The 15,863-nt window shown below is 47.7% G+C and overlaps 1 protein-coding gene across 5 annotated transcripts in view; it reads left to right on the forward strand.

The window, feature by feature from the left end:
• MYO3A (myosin IIIA) overlaps window positions 1-15,863 on the forward strand; it is a 527,514-nt gene that overhangs the window by 316,804 nt on the left and 194,847 nt on the right. For all 5 annotated transcript variants that reach the window (XM_063921638.1, XM_063921639.1, XM_063921642.1 and 2 more), the window contains one exon: window positions 4,058-4,268. In XM_063921638.1, the coding sequence (XP_063777708.1) occupies window positions 4,058-4,268 (211 nt within the window). The remainder of the gene's footprint in view (window positions 1-4,057; window positions 4,269-15,863) is intronic.

The raw sequence follows: 15,863 nt of genomic DNA on the forward strand, positions 1-15,863 counted from the left end.
AAGTCGTTCCAACCATTTTACGCCAAAAGACAGAGTCACCTCCGCAAAGTGAGACATATATTAAGTGAAAGAAAAAAAAGAAAGAAAAAGAAAAAGGAAAAAAAAAGAAAAAAAAAGGGGGGGGGGGGATTACAACGGTGTCAAGCATATTGTGATACAGTCCCTCTATACTACTGGTGGTTCGGGGATCGGGGCGGTGAGTGGTTAGACATAAGCTGGCGTTGTGCCAGTTGGGGGTCATCAAAATATACGGGTTGGCCATCTATCAGCACCCTGAGTTTGGCTGGATATAGCAAAGCAAATCGGCGTTCGTGGTCATGTAGGTATCGACAAATCTCAGAAAATGCCTTACGCTTTTGGGACACACTCGCGGAAAAATCCTGGAAGATTAGGATTTTATGGGTCTGGACAATTAATGGTTGTGACTTGCGATATTGAGTCAGGATTTTTTCTTTGACCCTGTAGTCTAAAAATTTGGCCACAACCGGTCTGGATCTCCCCTGGACATTTCTTTGAATTGGGCCAACTCTATGGGCCCTTTCGATTTGGGGTTCAGGGAAATCTGCACCCAGACCCAAAGCCGGAGGGAGATCAACGCTAAGAAAATGTATTAACTGGGCATCAGGAATCGATTCCGGGACCCCTATAAATCGAAGATTACTTCGCCTGTTGCGATTTTCGAGATCATCTATTTTATCTTGAAGGGACTGCAAAGCATTGGAGTGTGATTGTCCCTGCTGTTGTGCTACCTGCAGGGAATCTTCCACATCACTAGTTCTCTGCTCTAGGGTATCCAGGCGAGTAGAATGGGAATCGAGCCTAGCTAATGCAGTGTCTAATTTAGTATTTAAATCCTCAAGAGGCTTATTCAAGAGGGGTAGGATAATTTTGGACATTTCCTTCGCCATTTCAGCTAGGGGGAGAGATTCCACTGGGATAACCTGTATGGTAGCGGGTGTGTGAGAATCCTGTGAGTCATCCGACGCACACGCAGAGGGAGGGGAAGTCTTTTTATCCCCTTTGTTCTTGTTTCTAACCATGTCTGAAGTAGAGGGAGAGCAGTGTATAACCGATAATTTGTCCACGAATTTATCCATGCCCCACCCCGGGCCCACCGAACAGAACAGATTACCACAACCACTCGATACCAGAACAGTAGATATAAATAAACTTAACACCTGTAGATTGTGCTGTGGTTACATAAGATCAGTATAAAGTATCCTCCAGCCTCCCTGTTCATCTACCCTCCCATATCACATCCCTGTGCGGTGGTTTAGTAAGAGGATTCCACAGTATAGAGGTAGAGATAGTACAATTTTGAAAAACACTGGAAGGTTACTTAAGTAAACAAAAAAAACAATAACCAGACCCCCTGGGCGTATCTCTAGTTGAAGAAATAACAAAGCACCCACTGGAACAGTGCTGTGATGATAACAGATAAACCTTATGCACACCAGTATTAAATGTGAAACTTCCTCGTAGTAAGAAGGAGTTTAGGGTCTGCACAGAAGTAATATATATGTCCTATGCTATCACTCAATCCCCTTTCGGTTGCATAATATGAAAATAGCACAGGTTATGTTAGGAATAACACCCCACCTCCTGAGCACAAGAGCACAACTGATATCAACCACTGATAAAAGTAGCAATTACAGTAAGGTGTGGGTAGGAATATGCTTTTACGTATCAAATACAGTAGTTATTATTGATTAAAAAAAAGAAAAGAGAACAAATCAGAATAAGGGGGGGGGGGGTCCGTAGAGAAAGGTAGGAATAGGAGAATAGCTCAGGAAGAGCAGGCAGGAGAGTATTTATAGATAGGGAGCAGCACGGTGTTTACAGAAGGGATCTAAGGTAAGGAGGGGAAAAAAAAAAAGAAAGGGAGAGGAAAAGTAGAATACTAGAACGGAGTGCCGCAAAGAAGTCCACAACACCTGTTGCTGCACTGTTGTTGAGGGTTATTGCTAGTCTCAGTGTATCTTGAGCCTCGGCAGCAGAGGAAAGGAAGTCCACCCCAAGGAGCTCTGCTTCAACTCAGTCCAGGACCTTGCTGCAGGTAATATCCTCCACCTTCCAGACGCAGTGCCGTCCGCCCACCTGGGTCAAGATGATGAGGGTCCCCTCTGCACCGCAGCCGCCGTCAAATCAAGGAGCGTCCTCAGGAACCAGAGCCGGGAGCTGCGTACACCGAGCAGCTGATGAGGGAGCTTCGGCGGGATGACCAGCGTGCGTCAAGGCAGAGCTGTTCCTCAAGCAGGTCACGGAGCCGCCGCAGATAGCCAGTGCACGGAGTGTCTCTAATGAAGTCCCAGCGTTTCCCCGCATTCAGGGTCAGGGAGAGCCGTTGCCCCAGCCAGGTCACGGAGCCGTGTCAGATGACCTGAGCAGGACGGAGCGCCGAGGGCCCCCCCTCACTGTGGTCGCCGCCGACACCACCTCAGACCGCTCAGCTGCAGAGTCCGGGGACAGGAGCCGATGCAAGTGTCCTGAATCCTCCTGAGCCGCTCACCTCGCCCGTATATCCGCTGCTCCCCGAGCCACAGTGAGTAACTGGCAAACTCGTTATACGTGAAAGGCAGGGGGAGTCCCAGTGAGCCCGCTCCGACACCAGTACCACTCACACTTTCGCGCCAAATCTGGCGTTCATAGAGGCCGTCACACGCGTCGGCCAGACTCCGGTGTATTTGCGAATTCCCGGGTAAATAAGGGGGTTGCCTGATTCCTCAACCCTTCAGGAATCTAGTCAGGCGGTAATCGTTCCCCAAACTGTTGAATAGCGGCAGATATAGCTTGACTACCGTTTTCTAGCCCGGGAGGGAAACTAAAATGCGGCCATACTTGATGCCCCGCCCACCGGAAGTATGGATAGTTTTTCTAAAGAATATAAAAAATAACAGTGAGATGCTAGTATTTCACTATATGTATAAATTAAAGGAATGACAATTTGAACTAAATTGTCAATAAAATATATGCTTTACCAAATCATCATAAATAATACAAAAAAACATATAATACTATCCATAGTAGAAATGTGTAGCTAAACCTTTATGGATATTATAGATGTGCTCTGCCAACATAACTGTAAGATTATAATTGTACGATTTGTGTAGATCTTACCAATGCTTAGGAGTCCATAGTTACATTAACATAAGTAAATACAGGTACACCACGGATTTTCCTTCAACTTATGGTCTGGCACCTCTTTTAATTTGGACAAAAAAGCAAAGAAATCAAATATTGCAGTTCGTTACAGAAGTGATTCTAAGACAAAAATAAGCATTAGTTAACTATGAAACTGTACCGTTTATTTAATTTAATCTTTCATTCACATTTAATAGTTATTTAATATACGTTTCTAGCAATCCATTATGCTTTAGAGATAAAGGAGTGGGTCAAAGGTGTATTACTGAATTATTATTATGTGACCACTGTTAGTCCATCAAAACTGAAATCTCTGAATTTTAACTGTTCAACATCTGTGGAATCCCTTTTATTAATGTATTCTTGTTTTTTCTTTAAATAAAGAAAAGGCCTTTATCTTTTAACGATTCTCCAAGTTTTCCTTCTTTTTATAGCCTTCTTTATTTTTAGATTACATGACCCATACTTGGTAATGCAAGCCCACTCGTTGGTTTGTTCTTTTAGTTTAAAGAGTTCCAATGTATCTTTCCCATATACCTTAACTTCAGAATTCTCAATATTATTTTAGGGCACCATTTTTTCTAAAAATCTATTACCCATATTATGAAAAAGAAAGACCCTCTATCAGGCAGTGTAATTGTTAGAATTACTCACTGAGGTCATGGGTTTTACCATAGCCCTAACTGTGTGGAGTTTGTATATTCACCCCATGTGCTTGCATGGTTTCCTCCAGGTTCTGCGGTTTCCTTCCACAATCCAAGAATATACTGGTAGATGAATTGGCTCCCAACAAAAAATTAACCATAGTGTGTAAGTGTGTTACTGTGCATGTACATGTGTTTAGGGCAGATTAGATGGGCCAAGCGCTTCTTATCTGCTGTCATGATTCTATGTTTCTCTCTGATGTACTCCTTAGCTGCCTCCTTACTTTGCATCCAACCGGATGAACTACAAGACGCTCTCACATCCCATTGTGTGGTGACTCGCGGGGAAACTATTATTCGTCAGAACACTGTGGAGAAAGCAGCTGATGTCAGGGATGCTATGTCCAAAGCCCTGTATGGACGGCTGTTTAGCTGGATTGTGAACAGAATTAATGCTTTACTGAAACCAAGTGAAGAATTGAGGTAAAATAATATTTCTTTATTAACATTTTTCATATGCAGCATCTGTCAAAAAATATACAGTAGTAATTGAAGCCATAGGAAAAAGGTAACAGGGTTATGTGTGTAGTATATGTCCCCATGTATTGTTAGCGGTGAATATGTGTGATAGATATATATATATATATATATATATATCTATCTATCTATGTGTATATCTAGAAACAAAAAGTTCAGCACTCACCAAAATGAGCTCACTTATCCTCACAACATCAATGAATAAATGATGGGGGTTTAGTTAGTGAATTGGCCAATGCACGGAAGCCTGCATACCGCTCGCCAAGGTACCCCACCTTCATGCAGGTCCTACACTATCACAAAATAATAAAAATTAAAACCTGGCAACTGTATCACATAATATAACTGCAAATATGCCCACTTGGTGTAAGGTGTACCTGCCATGAACTGCATGGCTTTTAAAAGGTACACTAGTCACCTGACACTGGCTGATAAATTACTAAAGGGCAGCTGACACAGGTTTAAGATAATTGGGGTGCATGAACAAAGTTTGTGGCCACGGTTAATGAGTTAACCAAGGATTAACCCTGAAATATACCAGCAAATAGAAAACCACAGCACTCGCCACCCCAGAAGCGGGGTGCAGTATCCGCACTCGCCACTAATAGGGTGGGGTGCATGTAGCCCATAGCCACCTACTCAAAAATATAGAAACAAAAAGTTCAGCACTCACCAGCACACACAGCAGATTTGGTAGGAGAAGCGGCTGTCATTAGGCATACGCAGCAGATCTTTTCTATTCCATATACTGCATGTTGTGGCTGCAGCTCTAGTAAACTCATATGATGATATAATTTTCTGCTATTATGATCATTATCAGAGCCACTGGCTGGAGGATTCTGGGAAACTGGAAACTCCCCTGTCATTGCCTATGGAAAGGTCCCATCTAAAATTTTGAAAAAGTCAAATTTTTCATGTATTCTTTTCCCTGCTATACATATTAAAAGTATAGGAGCACATGCATGGACAACCAGCTCTGAATGCTGTGCAGTTGAAGTGGCCAAGGATGCGAAGAGCTGTCTTTAGTACCGATGCTGCCACTACTTCTTCTGATCTACTGTCAGGTTGCGAGCAAAGCTTTGGTAAAGACTGGCACTGTTAGCACAGATTAGGAGTAGGTAAGTACAGGTTGAGTATCCCTTATCCAAAATTCAAAATCCCACATTTTTGTGTTCCCTACTGAGATAATGACATATATATTTTCTCTGACGTCCTAGTGGATGCTGGGAACTCCGTAAGGACCATGGGGAATAGACTGGCTCCGCAGGAGACTGGGCACTCTTAAAAGAAAGATTAGGTACTATATCTGGTGTGCACTGGCTCCTCCCTCTATGCCCCTCCTCCAGACCTCAGTTAGAATCTGTGCCCGGCCAGAGCTGGAAGCACTTAGTGGGCTCTCCTGAGCTCACTAGAAAAGAAAGTATTTGTTAGGTTTTTTATTTTCAGTGAGATCTGCTGGCAACAAACTCACTGCTACAAGGGACTGAGGGAAGAGAAGCAAACCTACCTGCTTGCAGCTAGCTTGTGCTTCTAAGGCTACTGGACACCATTAGCTCCAGAGGGATCGAACACAGGGCCCGACCTCGATCGTCCGTTCCCGGAGCCGCGCCGCCGTCCCCCCTGCAGAGCCAGAAGACGGAAGATAAAGATGAAAAACGGCGGCTGAAGACTCCTGTCTTCATTAAGGTAGCGCACAGCACTGCAGCTGTGCGCCATTACTCCCATAGCACACCACACTCTCCGGTCACTGTTGGGTGCAGGGCGCTGGGGGGGGGCGCCCTGGGCAGCAATTAGTTTACCTTTTGGCACAAATAGCACATAACACAGTGTATAACACTGTATATGTGCAAAAAACCCCGCCATTAACATTCTAAAAAGCGGGAGAAGCCCGCCGCTGAAGGGGCGGGGCTATCTTCCTCAGCACAGCCAGCGCCATTTTCTCTTCACAGCTCCGCTGGAAGGACGCTCCCCAGGCTCTCCCCTGCAGTATCCAGTACAACAAGGGTAAAAAAGAGAGGGGGGGCACATGAATTTAGGTGCAAATTGGTCTTAATAAGCAGCTATTGGGAAAAATCACTCAGTATAGTGAAAATCCCTGTGTTATATAGCGCTGTGGTGTGTGATGGCATACTCTCTCTCTGTCTCCCCCAAAGGACTTTGTGGGGTCCTGTCCTCAGTCAGAGCATTCCCTGTGTGTGTGCGGTGTGTCGGTACGGCTGTGTCGACATGTTTGATGTGGAGGGCTACGTGGAGGCGGAGCAGGAGCCGATAAGTGTGATGTCGCCCCCTACGGGGCCGACACCGGAGTGGATGGATATGTGGAAGGTATTAACCGACAGTGTCAACTCTATACATAAAAGGTTTGATGACGTAACAGCCTTGGGACAGCCGGCATCTCAGCCCGCGCTTGTCCAGGCGTCTCAGAGGCCATCAGGGGCTCAAAAACGCCCGCAAGCTCAGATGGCAGACACAGATGTCGACACGGACTCAGACTCCAGTGTAGACGAGGATGAGACAAATGTACAGTCCACAAGGGCCATCCGATGCATGATTACGGCAATGAAAAATGTGTTGCACATTTCTGACATTAACCCGGTTACCACTAAAAAGGGTTTTATGTTTGGGGAGAAAAAGCAGCCAGTGACTTTTCCCCCATCTGATGAATTAAATGAATTGTGTGAATAAGCGTGGTGTTCCCCTGATAAGAAACTAGTGATTTCTAAGAGGTTACTGATGGCGTACCCTTTCCCGCCAACGGATAGGTTACGCTGTGAGACATCCCCTAGGGTGGACAAGGCGCTCACACGATTATCTAAAAGGGTGGCACTGCCGTCTCAGGATACGGCCGCCCTAAAGGAGCATGCAGATAGAAAGCAGGAGGCTATCCTGAAGTCTGTATATACACACTCAGGTACTATACTGAGACCTGCTATTGCTTCAGCATGGATGTGTAGTGCTGCAGCAGTATGGTCTGATACCCTGTCAGACAACATTGATACCCTCGACAGGGATGCTATTTTGCTAACCATAGAGCATATAAAGGATGTTGTCTTGTATATGAGGGATGCACAGAGGGACATTTGCCGGCTGGCATCTAGAATTAATGCAATGTCCATTTCTGCCAGGAGAGTATTATGGACTGGGCAGTGGACAGGTGATGCTGATTCTAAAACGCACATGGAGGTTTTGCCTTATAAGGGTGAGGAATTGTTTGGGAACGGTCTCTCGGACCTCGTATCCACAGCAACAGCTGGGAAGTCGACTTTTTTACCTCAGGTTTCCTCACAGCCTAAGAAAGCACCGTATTATCAAGTACAGTCCTTTCGGCCTCAGAAAGGCAAGCGGGTCAGAGGCGCATCCTTTCTGCCCAGAGGCAGGGGTAGAGGGAAAAAGCTGCACCAGACAGCCAGTTCCCCGGAACAAAAATCCCCCCCTGCTTCCACTAAGTCCACCGCATGACGCTGGGGCTCCACAGGTGGAGCCAGGTGCGGTGGGGGCGCGTCTCCGGAACTTCAGCGACCAGTGGGTTCGCTCACAGGTGGATCTCTGGGTTCTACAAGTGGTATCTCAGGGATACATGCTGGAGTTCGAGGCGACTCCCCCTCGCCGTTACCTCCATATCAGCCTTGCCAGCGGCTCCCAGGGAAAGGGAGGTAGAGCTGGCGGCTATTCACAAGCTGTACCTTCAGCAGGTGATAATCAAGATTCCCCTCCTTCAACAGGGACGGGGTTACTATTCCACAATGTTTGTGGTACCGAAACCAGACGGTTCGGTGAGACCCATTCTAAATTTGAAATCCTTGAACACTTATGTAAGGAAGTTCAAGTTCAAAATGGAATCGCTCAGGGCGGTTATTGCAAGCCTGGAAGAGGAGGATTTTATGGTGTCGCTGGACATCAAGGACGCTTATCTGCATGTCCCCATTTACCCACCTCACCAGGAGTACCTCAGGTTTGTGGTACAGGACTGTCATTACCAATTCCAGACGTTGCCGTTTGGTCTGTCCACGGCACCGAGGGTATTTACCAAGGTAATGGCCGAAATTATGATACTCCTTCGGAAGAAGGGAGTTATAATTATCCCGTACTTGGACGATCTCCTTATAAAGGCGAGGTACAAGGAGCAGTTGTTAGTCAACGTAGCACTATCTCGGGAAGTGCTGCAACAGCACGGCTGGATTCTGAATATCCCAAAGTCGCAGCTGATTCCTGCGACGCGTCTGCTCTTCCTGGGCGTGATTCTGGACACAGAACAGAAGAAGGTGTTTCTCCCGGTGGAGAAGGCCCAGGAATTGTCATCTCTGGTCAGGGACCTCCTGAAACCAAAACAGGTGTCGGTGCATCACTGCACGCGAATCCTGGGAAAGATGGTAGCTTTTTACGAAGCAATTCCCTTCGGCAGGTTCCATGCAAGGATCTTTCAGTGGGATCTGTTAGACAAATGGTCCGGATCGCATCTTCAGATGCATCGGCTGATCACCCTGTCCCCGAGGGCCAGGGTGTCTCTGCTGTGGTGGCTGCAGAAGGCTCATCTTCTCGAGGGCCGCAGATTCGGCATACAGGACTGGGTCCTGGTGACCACGGATGCAAGCCTCCGAGGTTGGGGGGCAGTCACTCAGGGAAGGAACTTCCAAGGACTGTGGTCAAGTCAGGAGACTTCCCTTCACATAAATATTCTGGAACTAAGGGCCATTTACAACGCCCTGAGTCAAGCAGAACCCCTGCTTCAAAACCAACCGGTGCTGATTCAGTCAGACAACATCACGGCGGTCGCCCATGTAAACCGACAGGGCGGCACAAGAAGCAGGATGGCGATGGCAGAAGCCACAAGGATTCTCCGATGGGCGGAGCATCACATGCTAGCACTGTCAGCAGTGTTCATTCCGGGAGTGGACAACTGGGAAGCAGACTTCCTCAGCAGGCACGACCTCCACCCGGGAGAGTGGGGACTTCATCCAGAAGTCTTCACGCTGATTGTAAATCGTTGGGAACGGACACAGGTAGACATGATGGCGTCCAGTCTCAACAAAAAGCTAAAAAAATATTGCGCCAGGTCAAGGGACCCTCAGGCGATAGCTGTGGATGCACTAGTGACACCGTGGGTGTACCAGTCGGTTTATGTGTACCCTCCTCTTCCTCTCATACCCAAGGTACTGAGGATTGTAAGAAAGAGAGGAGTAAGAACTATACTCATCGTTCCGGATTGGCCAAGAAGAACTTGGTACCCAGAACTACAAGAAATGATCTCAGAGGACCCATGGCCTCTGCCTCTCAGACAGGACCTGTTACAGCAGGGGCCCTGTCTGTTCCAAGACTTACCGCGGCTGCGTTTGACGGCATGGCGGTTGAACGCCGGATCCTAACGGAAAAGGGCATTCCAGATGAAGTGATTCCTATGCTGATAAAAGCTAGGAAGGATATGACAGCAATTATCACCGCATATGGCGGAAATATGTCGCTTGGTGTGAGGCCAGGAAGGCCCCACCAGAGGAATTCCAGCTGGGTCGATTTCTGAACTTCCTACAGTCAGGGGTGACTATGGGCCTAAAATTGGGGTCCATAAAGGTCCAGATTTCGGCCCTATCTATTTTCTTTCAAAAAGAACTGGCTTCACTGCCTGAAGTTCAGACATTTGTAAAGGGAGTGCTGCATATTCAGCCCCCTTTTGTGCCTCCAGTGGGACCTTGAGATCTTAACGTTGTGTTGGTTTTCCTGAAATCACACTGGTTTGAGCCACTTAGGACCGTGGAGCTAAAGTATCTCACGTGAAAGGTGGTCATGCTGTTTGCCTTAGCTTCAGCTAGGCGTGTGTCAGAATTGGTGGCTTTGTCATGTAAAAACCCGTATCTGATTTTCCATATGGACAGGGCAGAATTGAGGACTCGTCCCCAATTTCTCCCAAAGGTGGTATCAGCGTTTCATTTGAACCAACCTATTGTGGTGCCTGCGGCTATTCGGGACTTGGAGGAATCCAAGTTGCTGGACGTAGTCCGGGCTTTGAAAATGTATGTTTCCAGGACGGCTGGAGTCAGGAAAACTGACTCGCTATTTATCCTGCATGCACCCAACAAGCTGGGTGCTCCTGCTTCAAAGCAAACTTTTGCTCGCTGGATCTGTTGCACGATTCAGCTGGCACATTCTGCGGCTGGACTGCCACATCCTAAATCCGTAAAAGCCCATTCCACAAGGAAGGTGGGCTCTTCTTGGGCGGCTGCCCGAGGGGTCTCGGCTTTACAGCTTTGCCGAGCTGCTACTTGGTCGGGTTCAAACACATTTGCTAAGTTCTACAAGTTTTAATACCCTGGCTGAGGAGGATCTTGCCTTTGCTCATTCGGTGCTGCAGAGTCATCCGCACTCTCCCGCCCGTTTGGGAGCTTTGGTATAATCCCCATGGTCCTTACGGAGTTCCCAGCATCCACTAGGACGTCAGAGAAAATAAGAATTTACTCACCGGTAATTCTATTTCTCGTAGTCCGTAGTGGATGCTGGGCGCCCGTCCCAAGTGCGGACTCTCTGCAATACATGTATATAGTTATTGCTTAACTAAAGGGTTATTGTTATGAGCCATCTGTTACTGAGGCTCAGTTGTTGTTCATACTGTTAACTGGGTATGGTTATCACGAGTTGTACAGTGTGATTGGTGTGGCTGGTATGAGTCTTACCCTGGATTCCAAATCCTTTCCTGGTAATGTCAGCTCTTCCGGGCACAGTTTCCCTAACTGAGGTCTGGAGGAGGGGCATAGAGGGAGGAGCCAGTGCACACCAGATATAGTACCTAATCTTTCTTTTAAGAGTGCCCAGTCTCCTGCGGAGCCCGTCTATTCCCCATGGTCCTTACGGAGTTCCCAGCATCCACTACGGACTACGAGAAATAGAATTACCGGTGAGTAAATTCTTATTATATATTATGTGTATTTATAGATATATTATATAGATATATAATATAATATATATGTAAATGTGTCATTATCTCAGTAGGGGAACCAAAAATGTGTGATTTTCAATTTTGGATAAGGAATACTCAACCTGTATAAGGATTCTCCCCCCCCCTCCTGTGCAATGTAGTGATGTGCACACTGCCTGGATGGTGTGATCTATAGGAAGCCTAATGGTCCATGTAGTCACTTTTCGCCACCCACAATAGACGGAGATGCAATTAGAAAAATAGGTAAAATATTGATTTATATCAAAATATTATCTATATATTAAGCAAGAAAGTGTGTGTGTGTCTGTTTGACCTTTTTGCACGGCCAGAGCTTTGTACCTAGTTCCACCAAATTTGTCATGGTGATGTAGTTTGACCAGGATTCGTTTTTGCCTAGATTTGAACTTCATCTTGGTTTTAATCGGCAATAGGACCTTTGTAAATCATGAGTGTCCCAGTTTAAACGAAGAGATAGTATGGTAAACCTATGATATACATACACTGTCACACTCATGCATAATATATACACACTGTCTCACTGTCATATATAATATACACACATACAGTACTGTCACACTCATATAATATACACGGACTGTCACACACTCATTAATAATATACACATACTGTCATACTCTCATGTATAATATACTGTACACACTATTGTGAGAGGTGCGGTTGGACTGCGGTGCGTGTGGTGGTGCCTGCTGCCGTGCAGGTGTAGACTCGGTACTCACCAGGCGCCGCTCGCTCTCACCTTCAGGTACCGGAACCCTCAACGGACCTGGAAATCTTCACTCGGATCCGGACACGGCGATTCCCTCTCGGAGCTGACCGTCGACCGAGCTGAGGAGAGAATGGTCTACATTAAAGGGGGTATCGACCCTGCTTCCGGTGGAACAGGGGATACCCCAGGGGTGGCTGCGACCTTCACCGGCTGGGTGAATGGTCATCACCGGCACAAAGCCTCAGCTACCCAGCTTTCACACACTCGCGCTTTCGCACGTAGTGTGATGAAAGGGATTCTCACGTCCGTGAGCAATCCTAACTCCGGCGCTCGGGGACAAACAAGGGACAGACGTACACAGATGCTACTCACCGTCACAAGTCTTGCACTCCGATCTTCTCCACTTACAGGTCCCTGTAAGGAGGCAAAGAGAAACAGCCGTGCAGGGCCTAACTCTGACCTAGTGTCACACCCTATACTATCTACAACAGCAGAGCCCTCAAACTAGCTCTGTGGGTGTGGTGCAACACAACTATGCACAACTTACACAACACATACACTTTGCCCTGCACGGTAACAACATATATCACACTATCGGAGTTACAACATAAAACGGTGCTGTCCCTTTATCTACCTGACTCAGCACACCCAGTAGTGGGGACCGCACAGCTCACCCACCTACCGTACTCTCAGGGTGGCCTGAGCCTAACGCCCAGTGTCACCTTTACTCACCTCGGGGAAAACACTGCTTCGATGGGCCTAGCGCCCCCTAACTGTCCACAGGCCGGAGGCCTGACTTTGCCCACGGGCCTAGCGCCCGCCTACCTTGCTGCCCGTTGGGTGACCTGGGCCTTGTGCCCAAGGTCACCTTATCGTACCTATTTGGCCAAAATCCACTAGGGCCTAATGCCCTCTAATGCTCCCACAGGCCTAGTGCCTGACCGTGCCCCTCGGGCCTAATGCCCGCCTAACTGCGCCCACAGGCCGGTGGCCTGACTATACTTATGGGCCTAGTGCCCAACCTGCGCCCAGGCCTAGTGCCTGCCTATGTGCCCCCACGGGCCGAGAGGCCCGACCAAATGCCCACGGGCCGGGAGGGCCCGACTACATGCCCACAGGCCGGGAGGGCCTGACTGTGCCCACGGGCCTATTGCCCGAACACCCGGTGGTCTAGGGAGGGGCGGGTACAGGGGCGCCTGATAAGGGCCTACCTGACCCGCTGGGAGAGGCACCAGGGGGGAGCTTCGGCAGCCCTTTGCTTCCCACCCCTGGTGACCCCTCCGGCGCTGTTCTTCTTCAATCTTCGGCCGCTGGCCCGTCCTGGCCAGCGGCGCCGCCGTCGTCGTCGCGCCGCGTCCAGCCGCCGCTGGACATCTTCTTTCTTCGCGCTCTTCTGCGCGCCCGCTCTCGTCCACTCCCTCTTCTGCCGCTCTTCGGCGCGGCCTCCCCTTCAGGCTCCCGCCCGGCGTCTGACGTCAGACGCCGGGGGCGGGGCCTATGACGCGGCGAGCGCCGATTGGCTCGCCGCGCCTGTTCCTGATTGGCCGGCGCCCCGCGAGCCGTGATTGGCTCGCGGACGGCGCCGGATTCAAAAAGCCGCGGGCGGCGCTTCTCATTGGCGGCCCCAGCGGCGCCAAGTTTAAAGCGCCGCCGCGCCGCTCTCCGCCGCCGACAGCCTGGTGCAGGGAAACATCCGATCCCTGCACCAGGCACCCGCCGCCGCACACTCCGCGCTGGGGACAGACAAGCTGCCCCAGCGCTGTCCCCAGCTAGGGACCACAACATGGATGTGCCCACAGGGCACATCCTTACACTATCACAGCCTCCTGCATAATATTAACATACTGTCACACTCATATAGAATAAATATATATATATATATATAATATACACACACTGTCACACTCACATGCATAATATATACACACTGTCTCAGTGTCATATATAATATACACACATACAGTACTGTCACACTCTCATATAATATACACAGACTGTCACACACTCATGAATAATATACACATACTGTCATACTCTCATGTATAATATTCTGTATACACTATCACAGCCTCCTGCATAATATTAACATACTGTCACACTCATATAGAATATATATAAATATATATATATATAATATACACATACTGTCACACTCTCTCATGCATAATATACACGTACCGTCAACTCTAATCTCTACATAATAAGCGAAAGTGTGTGTGTGTGTGTGTGTGTGTGTGTGTGTGTGTGTGTGTGTGTGTGTGTCTGGCTGGCTGGCTGGCTATGTGTCCTTTATGCCTGGCCAGAGTTTTGTACCTTTCTCCACCAAATTTGGCATGGTGATGTAATTTGACCAAGATTTTGGATGATTCAAGCATCCAATATGGGATGCACCCTAAAGCAAATACTGGGAACATGTCCAGGCAATGCATGCACTGCAGTACTAAGACATGGAACAGAGTAGCACCTGCTATGTGTTGCTGTGGGGGCAAGGTGAATCTCCCACCACTCTTGGACCCTCATGATCCATTCTTCAATCCATGCAATGGCGGGTATACAAGCTAGTTACAAATACATTTATCCTCACATGCTGAGATATTTATATGAAAAATAAAGATAATTCTAAGACAAAATATTTTTAGGCATTTTGAGTTACACACAGATCCAGACATACCTTAAATGTTTAGTCTCTGTTTGTGAAATCGGGGTTTGTGTGTGTCAACTGGGGATATGCATGGAAGGGCACCACCTCATAAGATTGTCTTGGGAATGTCATTGGCATGTAGCCATAGTTACTCCATATGCCAAGAGGACGCCTGTTTCGGTTACAGATGTAGCGATGCTCATCTTGCTGCAATACGGCTGTGACTAGTTGCAGATGGCGATCAATTAGGAATTAATGGAGCGATCGCCGACTGCGAATAGTCGTAGCCCGGCATGTCACACAGCAAGCCATGTTGCAGTATACCGCATCGCAGCAAAGAAGAGCATGGCTACATCTGTATATCCCTTGCACTTAGCATGGATGAGTGCCATCACTAGTTTCAGTATGACAGCTGGAAGATGGAAAAAGTGGGGGAGTGCAATGTACATATAGTCAGTGTCACATTAGGATTCTGCATACAATGTTACCAGATTCCGACCTGCATGCAACTCAGACTCAGGGACAAAATATATTGGTTTAATATCATGCACACCTACTGCGCAAGTGAGTTAAAAACAGGCTCCTATAAGACAGACATAGAACAAGGAAAGGGGGAAAGGGGAAATGCCTCACTGCACTGATTCAAAGAAAAATATTATTTAAAACTGTATCAAAGAAGAAGAATGAAATTTGAAACACTGTTCCCAGTCGTAATGAGAAGAATGCTCAAGTGCACACCGGCCCCTGGGTCCAGGGGGGGCCCACACCGCACCCATTTTAACACTTACCTTTCCAGAGTCCAGCGCCGGGACCTGCAATCGTGGCAGAAATCGCAGCCAAAATGGCCGCCGCGCATGCGCGGCAGCCAAATTGGTCTCTGGATCATGGCGGGCGCCATGTTTCCGGAGACCTGCGCATTGTGCCGGAGTCTACAGCGCCGTACAGAGGTGGGGGCGCACACGGAGGTGCACATGGGCCCCCTCCTCTGTAGAAACGCCCCTGTGTATGGTGGTGCTCCTACTGAGTTAAATAGAGTTGTAGCAAAAGAAGTCAGCATCAGCAGACCACTGAAAAGACTCAGATTAATAAAGGGCACTTTTATGATAGTATGCTAAATTTGTTGAACTAAAACGTAACTTTTAATTCATATTAATAAAATTCAGCCCGTAACAGGCACATACAACAAATATCTTAAAGAAACATCAGTTCCAGAAAGAGGGCTAAATATGGACAAAGACAATAACTACA

This window comes from Pseudophryne corroboree, chromosome 5, assembly GCF_028390025.1.
Source record: "Pseudophryne corroboree isolate aPseCor3 chromosome 5, aPseCor3.hap2, whole genome shotgun sequence".
In the NCBI taxonomy this organism is placed as follows: Eukaryota; Metazoa; Chordata; class Amphibia; order Anura; family Myobatrachidae; genus Pseudophryne; species Pseudophryne corroboree.